This window comes from Muscardinus avellanarius (genome assembly GCF_963383645.1).
Source record: "Muscardinus avellanarius genome assembly, chromosome: 1".
NCBI lineage: Eukaryota > Metazoa > Chordata > Mammalia > Rodentia > Gliridae > Muscardinus > Muscardinus avellanarius.
The window spans coordinates 182,431,510-182,440,369 of record NC_137786.1 but is presented as its reverse complement, the minus strand read 5'-3'; the positions used below and the strand labels follow the sequence as shown (position 1 = coordinate 182,440,369).

Here is an 8,860-nt window from a genome sequence, read left to right as displayed (position 1 = left end):
AAAATAGCCTATTGATATCTCTTGCTTGGAAAGATGGTAGAGAATACACTGGAAAGAAAACAAAAAAGTTGAATCTGGGATTTGCTATTTGATGAAATTAAATCCAAAGTTTGTTTTATGATCAGGAAACTACAAAATAAATCACAACTGGGGCTTTCTATTCTTTTTTTTTTTGTGGTACTGGGGTTCATGGAAGCCCTTCTACCTCCGGGCTACACTCCCAGACCTATTTTTACATTTTTATTTGGAAATAGGGTCTCCGAAGCCGGCATGCGTGGCTGGCTTTGAACCTGTACAATCCTCCTGTCTCTGCCTCCCAAGCACGGGGATTTCAAGTGTGCACCACCACACCCTGCTTTCCATTCTAATATATATATATATATATATATATATATATATATATATATATATATATATGGCCTGGTGATGGAACCCAGTTGCATTCAATCTCTGAGCTATTTTTTTCTTTATTTTGAAACAGGGTCTCACTAAGTTGCAGAGAACCTCACTAAGTTGAGACTGGCTGCAAACCACAATCCTCCTGTCTCAGCCTCCCAAATGCTAGGATTACAAGCATGTGCTACCATGCCTGGCCTATTTTTTATATATTTTAAATGCATATAAATTAAGTATATTTGCATTCTTTTTCTTGTTTTAGATTAATACAATGTAGTTTTCTAAGAAGGTATTCCCCAGTATTATCCACACAACTATTGACAGTGACTCTATGAATGACAGCACTCTGCCAGCTAGGATCACTGAAAAGGCACATGAAGGTTTAAGTGTGCCTACCAACTAAAAAGCTTCAGAAGCAACATAGAGGTGGAAAATTAGAAAATCCAGTATCTTCAATCTTCCTAAGGTTTAAGATCAAACACATTTGTTCTTACAATGAGAATTTCACTTTCTGAATTTAGTACTCCATCATAGTCAACGTTTCCTTGACTGCTAATCCGTAAGAAAGGATAACCATCCATGGGTAAAGAAAACAAAACTTACCTGACGGAATTCATCTTGCTGGGTCTTTCTTCAGATCACCAGACCCAGATTCTTCTGTTTGTAGTATTTCTCATCGTCTATCTGCTAACCGTGTTTGGAAATTTACTCCTCATACTCCTAAGTCACATTGACTCTCGGCTTCATACACCAATGTACTTCTTCCTTAAAAATCTGTCATTTACTGATCTCTGTTTCTCTACAACGATTGTTCCCAAAATGCTATTGCATTTTCTAGTCAAAAGAAAGACAATTTCATTTGCTGGATGCTCGGTTCAGATGTTTTTTTTCCTAATCATGGGGTGCACAGAGAGTTCACTTCTAGCAGTGATGTCCTATGACCGCTATGTGGCAGTCTGCAAGCCCCTGCACTACTCCACCATCATGACACAGAGGGTTTGTGTTTTGCTAGTCATAGGATCCTGGGCTAGTGGAGTATTTGTGTCTATAGTAGATACCTCCTTTACTTTATGTCTCCCATACCAAGGACAAAATGTAATTGACCATTATTTTTGTGAGCCTCCTGCACTCTTGAAGCTGGCTTCAGAAGAAACCTACAAAGCTGAGATGGCTATCTTTGCAATGGGTGTAATAATTCTCCTAGGTCCTGTTTCTCTCATTCTTTTCTCCTATTGTAATATTATTTCCACTGTGATTCAAATACGGTCAGGTCAAGGGAGACTTAAGATCTTTTCTACCTGTGGTTCCCATTTCATTGTTGTTATCTTCTTCTATGGTTCAACGATATTTACCTACATGCAGCCAAATTCAAAGAAGATGAATAAAGGGGATAAGGTGATCTCAGTCTTTTACTCAGTCATAACATCCATGATGAACCCATTCATTTATAGCTTAAGGAACAAAGATGTGAAAGAGGCATTCAAGAAAGTGATTAGGAGATAGAGCCATCAAGAGGCAATGATCTTTATACTGGTATACATTCAGGGGTGTAGAAAAAGTTCAACATTTTAAGAGTTATTTATTTATTTACAGCCCTGGGGATTGAGTCCAGAGGCTTTCAATATCCAAGCTACACCTCCAGCCCAATTTTTATTTCTTAATTGGAAACAGAATCTCACTAGGTTGCTGAGAGCCTCTCTAAGTTTCTGAGGCTGGCTTTAAACATGTGATCTTTCTCTCTCAGCCTCCCAAGTACTGGGATTAAAAGCATGAGCCATCATGCCTGGCTCAGCTTTTCTTCTGAATCATCTCTAACCTGAGTCACCTGCAAATGTTAGACAGATATTCTTACATCTCCTCGAATGTCTCCTTGAATGTCTACTGCATTATTGCTAAAGTTTATTCTCTACGGCTGCAGATTGCTTGTTTTGTAGCAGTTATTGTCTAATATATTAAAATATTTTAAAATAATGGACAATTTCTTAATTTATAGTTCTTATTGGTGCATCAATCCATTGTAACCCGGGATTATTTCCTTTAGCTCTTAACACTACAACTACTTGCCAATTTCATTTCATGAAAGCATGATCCATAGTCATTTTTTACTTTTCAAATCCTGACAGATGTTGAGGAATTAGATTCCATAATTTTCTGTGAGAAAGTGTCATCACTTTTGCCATGAAGCTATGATACTAGGAAAAATGTTTAATCTGGAGAGATCCACACTACTGCTATAGCCAATTCAACCCCAAATTTTAGAGCTGTTGGCATAGAAAAGGTTCAGAATCTCACATTCCAGCAAAATTTGTGGGAGGAATCTAACCCAGAGCCCTGAGCATAGTAGGCAAGCACTCTACTATTGAGCCACATCTTTAGCTCATTAATAATTATTGAGAAGAAAAGAACAATCAGGGAGAGATTTGGAGGAAGAAGATCCATCTAGAGAGAAGAGACTAGAGCTTACATGGAGATATGATGTTTGGCATTAACACATAGAAGTTGTTTTTGAAGGTTAATGAGTGATAAGAGAGGGGGTAATAGAAGATATCATAGAACAGGTAAAGGTCATATCAATAGGGCTTTTGTACCACTTTTGTGGGACTAACAAATTACCACAAACGTTGTGGCTTCAAACAATGAAACTTTATTCTCTCATAGTTTTTGAGGTGAGGCTAGACATTTAAAATCAAGGTATCAGCAGACCAAGCTTCTTTCTAAGGATCTAAAGAAAAGTCCTACCTACCCTTCCCAGCCTCTGATGGCTTCTAGGGTCTCTTGGTTCTAGCAGCATATCTCACATTACTGATGCTATGCTCACAGTGCCTTCCCTCCACCTCTGTGGCTTCCTCTGTTTATAAAGATGTTTGCTATTGGATTTAGAGCCAACCCTAATCCAGGGTGAACCCACATCATGATTTCCCATTAATTAAATCTGCAAAGCTCCTTTTACTAAGGTAATCACATTCAGAGCTTACAGTTGAACATATATTTTAGGAGGACACAATTCAGCCCTTCAATGTCTCTGAAAGTCCTGAAGACACAATTTATTTTACTATATATCCAATAGAAAGCTATCCCTGATATTAGGTTTTAAAAAGTCACTTGGAGTGTTAGATGGAGAATGAGTGGTTAAGAAGAAAATCATGGACACAAGAAAACTAATCAGTGGGATAGAGCTTTAGTGCAGGAATGAGGCCTTGAACTAGGATTGTAGAAAAGGAGAGGCAGAGGAGATGGTAATATAGGCGAGCAGATAGAATGTGTAGGTGAAAAAAGAGAAGACTGCAATATCAATATGTTTGCTAAGTCTTTGGCTCAAGAACTCTATGAACGATGGCAAAGACTCAAAAGGGATGAGTTGGGTAGGGAAACCAAGACTTATTTTTTGGGCTTGTTCATATGGTCCTGTTTGGTGTGCTGAACTTGCTTTCACACTGCTCTTGTGTATTTCAATAGCTACAGGAAAACCTTTATTGAAACTGTTGGGGCATACTGAATGGAACCATGGGCCCTTAGTGTGTTTTCTTCCTGATGGTGGAATGCAATTAGAACAGCTTGAGTATGAAGCAGACAAAAGTTTTGTTTTATTTTTCGGGGTCTGGGGATGGAGCCCAGGGGCATTCGACCTCTGAGCTACACCCCCTGCCCTATTTTTTATTCTTTATTTTGAAACCGGGTCTCACTGAGTTGCAGAGGGCCTCACTAAGTAGCTGAGGCTGTCCACGAACCGCGATCCTCCAGGTCTCAGCCTCCCGAATGCTGGGATTACAAGCGTGAGCCACCACGCCCGGCCAGACAAAAGTTTTGAATCCTCTCATGGTTCTTAATTTGAGGTATACCATCCTGATGATAAGGAATATACAGCTGGATCTTTTTTATCAACAGATTTTGCACTCATGGATTAAACCAGTGGCAAATTGTAAGTATTTTTAAAAAATTGTCTCTACTGAACATGAGAAGACTTTTTACACAAAGACTTGTGGACCCCAGAGGGCCACAGAATAGTCCAAGAAACATCACTGTCATTAGATGAGATGCAGGTGTTTCTGTTTGAGATGCTGCTGAGGAAGAAGGAACTCCAGCCCTTTTATTTTATTTTGAAATAAGGTATAGCTAAGTTTCTGAGGCTGGTCTTGAACCTCTGATCCTTCTGTCTCCGCCTTCCAAATACTGGAATAACAGGAGTGTGCCACTATGTCTGGCTGAGATTATTATTTTTTAAATGCCCCTGGGATCTCTTATTGTAGAAAGGTTACAGAAGTTAACACTTTTTGCTCCAGGGAATGCCCTGATTATAACAGCTCTTGGGATCTCAGGTTTGAAGACTCCCTTCAAGACAATCATCCAGGCTGGTTCCTTAGTGGATTTGGGACTGTGTTCTTTAATGAAAAGGTACTCATTATGTTGATATAGAATAAGACTGCAGTAGAAGCTTCCTATTAGGATAAGGAGTATCAGGCTGCAGAAATCACACCTGTCATCCCTTGATACTTACCAGCATTGCATTCATTTCTCGTGTTTAAACCTGCCAGTGTGCCAGGTGAGAGTAGTAAAATGCTAAGGAAAAGTTGCCCTCTTAAACAGTCTGAACCTTTATTCTTTTCATAGAGGAAGGCTTTGCCTTTCACTTTTCTGTCCTCTCTCTTTTACACATGGATTCTAGAGAGAATGCGCTTCTCGTGAATTCTCTCTGTATCTCCTCTGAGGTTGGTTGAGTTCTTGCCTGAGGTCACCAGAGTGACTTCATCAACTGTCGACACCCACTGCTTTTCCTTTGTCACTAGAAGCTAAGCCAGCAGATTCTCCTCTGCCCCTTCCTGTCTCAGTGCAACCCTTTCAAGGCTTCCTTCCTCATTCTCTTTAGCCACTTAGGTTTGTGCATTGGGAGCTTACAGGATCAGGATACAGCCTGAGTTTTCCACCCTGGAGAGAAGAACTTTTGGAGGTTTCTAGATGGCCACACAAGGCTGTATGCACATACTGATCTTCAGGTGTGGGTGGATAGCCTTTTTTCTGTCCTTAATGGAAGTGAACACACCTCTCTTCCAGACATGGCTAGCAGTGAGTATATGAGGTCTCGCAATTTTTCCCTATTTAATGTGATGTTGTCTGTGGGCCTATTGTAGATTGCCTTTATGATCTTGAGGTATGTTCCTTCTATTGCTATTCTCTGCAGTGCTTTTAGCACAAATGGATGTTGGATATTGTCAAATGCTTTTTCAGTGTCTATTGAAATGATCATGATCATGTGATTTTTGTCTTTTGTTCTATTTATGTGATGAATTACATAGATTGATTTTCATATGTTGACCCAGCCTTGCATCCCTGGGATGAACCCTACTTGGTCACAGTATATGATTTTCTTGATGTGGTTTTGAATATGTGTTGTTAGTATTTTGATTAGCAGTTTTGCATCCAAGTTCATCAAGAATATAGGCCTGTAGTTTTCCTTCCTTGAGCTGTTCTTATTTGAGAGAGCCGTTTCTTTCTATTTCACAAACTAGATTGAGGAGTACCTGCACAATTGAAGTGAACCAGCTAAGTTAGGTGACCTAAATGAAAGGGATGGGAAGAAGGAAGATGGAAATTACCTAATGTATATGATGTACATTAACAAACCTATCAGATTCAATCACTAAGCCAAACATGAGAAGGAGAGAGAGGGGCAAAAATGGGGTGGGAATTGAGCAAGGGTTAATCGGGTGATGTGTGCATGTATGACTATACCATTTTGTACTCCACTAAGATGTATAACTAAAATGTACCAGTAAAAATATATATAATATAAATAAATAAGACATGAAATAAATATATGAAAAATCCTGGATTTCACTGATAATCTGATAATTGCAAATCAAAACCACAATGGTGTATCATTTCACCTGAGTTAAAATGGCTATCATCAAATAACAATCTGGTGAATATGTGAAGAGGGTACTCTTAGATGCTGTTGGTGGAAATGTAAATGATTATAGGGATAATGAAAAACAGTATGGAGATTCCTTAAAAACTAAAAATAGAACTACCATGGCATACAGAAATTCTGCTAGTAGATATATATCCAAAGGAGGTATAATTTTTGAACCAAACAGATAACTGAGCTTCCATGTTTATTGAGAACTATTCATTGCCCAAATCTTAAGTCAACTCAGATGCCTTTCAGTGGATGAATATATAAAGAAAATGTTGTCTATTTACAGAACAAAATATTATGAGACTATAAAAATAATAAAATCCTGTCATTTGCAACAACTTGGATGGAGTTGGAGATGATTATGTTAAGTGAAATCAGCTAGGTGCTTATTTCAGGAAGAAAAATACTGTACTCTCTTAGTAATTCCTAGAAACCAAGACATTGTACAAAAAGGATATGTAATAGTGGTTAGCAAAAACAGAGGAAAAATCCTTGGTTTTTCTTTAGCACAGTTGGGCAACTTCTAGGCAAAACAATCTATGATATATTTCAAAATGGCTAAAGAAGAAGAATAAAAAATTCCTAACACATAAAAATGATTAATGATTAAAAAATAAAACTAATGAAAAAGCAAATATCCCAATTGTGAATAATGATTAATAAAATACCCAAATGACTCATTTTTCTGAAATAGCTGATTATTTCCTTATAGGAGTAAACATTCATGGGAAAGAAGAACCAGACTTCTGTGACAGAATTTGTCCTCCTGGGCCTCTCACAGGATCCACAGACACAAGTCCTGCTCTTCTTTCTGTTCCTGGTCCTCTACCTGCTGACCGTGCTGGGAAACCTGCTGATGGTCGTGCTCATTCACATAGACTCCAGGCTCCACAAGCCTATGTACTTTTTCCTTAGAAACTTGTCCTTTGCTGATCTCTGTTTTTCTACTACCACTGTGCCCCAGGTGCTTGTCCACTTCCTGGCAAAGAAGAAAATCATTTCCTTTGCTGGGTGCTCAATACAAATTGTTGTTTTACTTCTGACGGGGTGTACAGAGTGTGCACTGCTGGCGGTGATGTCCTATGATCGGTATGTGGCTGTCTGTAAGCCCCTGCACTACTCCACCATCATGACACATCAAGTGTGTTTTCAGCTGGCTGCTGGCTCCTGGGCTAGTGGGGCATTTGTGTCACTGGTGGATACCACATTCACATTGCGTCTTCCCTACCAAGGAAGCAATGTCATCAACCATTTTTTCTGTGAACCTCCTGCCCTCCTGAAGCTAGCTACAGCAGACACTTACAGCACAGAAATGGCCATCTTTGCAATGGGCGTGGTGATCCTCCTAGCTCCTGTCTCCCTCATCCTCGTCTCCTACTGGAATATCATCTCCACTGTGATCCAGATGCATTCTGGGGAGGGGAGGCTTAAGGTCTTCTCCACCTGTGGTTCTCATCTCATTGTTGTTGGTCTCTTTTATGGCTCTGCGATATTTGCTTACATGCGTCCAAACTCCAAGCTAATGAGTGAGAGGGATAAAGTGATTTCTGTGTTCTACACAGCAGTGACACCCATGCTGAACCCCATCATTTACAGCCTGAGGAACAAGGATGTCAAAGGTGCTTTCCGGAGAGTCACTGAAAAATAATCTTTTTGGAGATGATTATCTCTGTTTATGACATTTTAGGGATCATAGAGAAGGAATTTATTGAAAAATGTTTCCACTTTTATTCTACCACTTTTTTCTTCCATTTTCCTACAGTTTTTCTCAGATCAGTTCAATAAATTTCTATGCAAAGTATGGTACCTTGGTATACATAAGAAAGAAATTAAGTTAAAGGAAAGGAAAAGAGTGGGTAAATAGGAGAAAGAGGGGGAGATGAAGAAGAAAGAGAGAATAAAGTGAATAGGGAAGCAAATAGTCATGTCTTTTTTAGCTCATACAAGTAAATAAGGAAATTAAAACAACTGCACATATAACTAAATGTCAAAAATAAACAAAATCAACAAATAATCACAACTATGAGATGTGTTTCTGGCAATGGAGTAATGTTCTTCATTTTTGCATGCATTTACCATGTATCCTTAAACATACATATCCCAGGCATATTTATGGAACTTAAGATATAGGCATAAAAATGGTATTATATTTTAACACGGCCTCCAATCATAAATTTAACAGTTTCTGAAATTGAAAAGAGAGTAAATTTAAGGAACAATAAGTGGTAGTGAATTTTTGTAAGATTACATGTAAAGTTAAAAATAGCTATAAAGAAGTAAAGTAAAACAAAACATCTAGATTGAAAAGAATCTTCCTAAAATGTAATTAATTAAGGAAAAGCTAAAGATTGAAGTATTTATGATATTATTGATATGAAATGAGAATAAGATAAGATCTTATATGTTAGTACTGTTTGGAGTTTGCACTGATAACTACAAGAAAGATCTTTCAGGAATGCATTGCGGAGCAACAGGCAATGGATTTATGAATATATTGTGTAGATTAAATCAACAGGATTTACTTATGAAGGCCATAAGAAAAAGGAGAAA

At 38.3% G+C, this 8,860-nt stretch overlaps 2 protein-coding genes across 2 annotated transcripts; both read left to right on the top strand.

Moving 5' to 3' along the window:
- Positions 1 to 975: 975 nt before the first annotated feature.
- On the top strand, positions 976 to 1,899 carry LOC308267949 (olfactory receptor 2D3-like; the record flags this gene model as incomplete). The annotated part of the gene is made up of 1 exon (XM_080702917.1): positions 976 to 1,899. The coding sequence occupies one exon, from the start codon at positions 976 to 978 to the stop codon at positions 1,897 to 1,899; it is 924 nt and encodes a 307-aa protein (XP_080559043.1).
- A 5,135-nt stretch (positions 1,900 to 7,034) lies between these two features.
- Positions 7,035 to 7,958, top strand: LOC308267954 (olfactory receptor 2D3-like; the record flags this gene model as incomplete). Its single annotated transcript, XM_080702926.1, has 1 exon — positions 7,035 to 7,958. One exon carries the CDS (start codon positions 7,035 to 7,037, stop codon positions 7,956 to 7,958), a length of 924 nt encoding a protein of 307 aa, XP_080559052.1.
- Between the last annotated feature and the right edge of the window lie 902 nt (positions 7,959 to 8,860).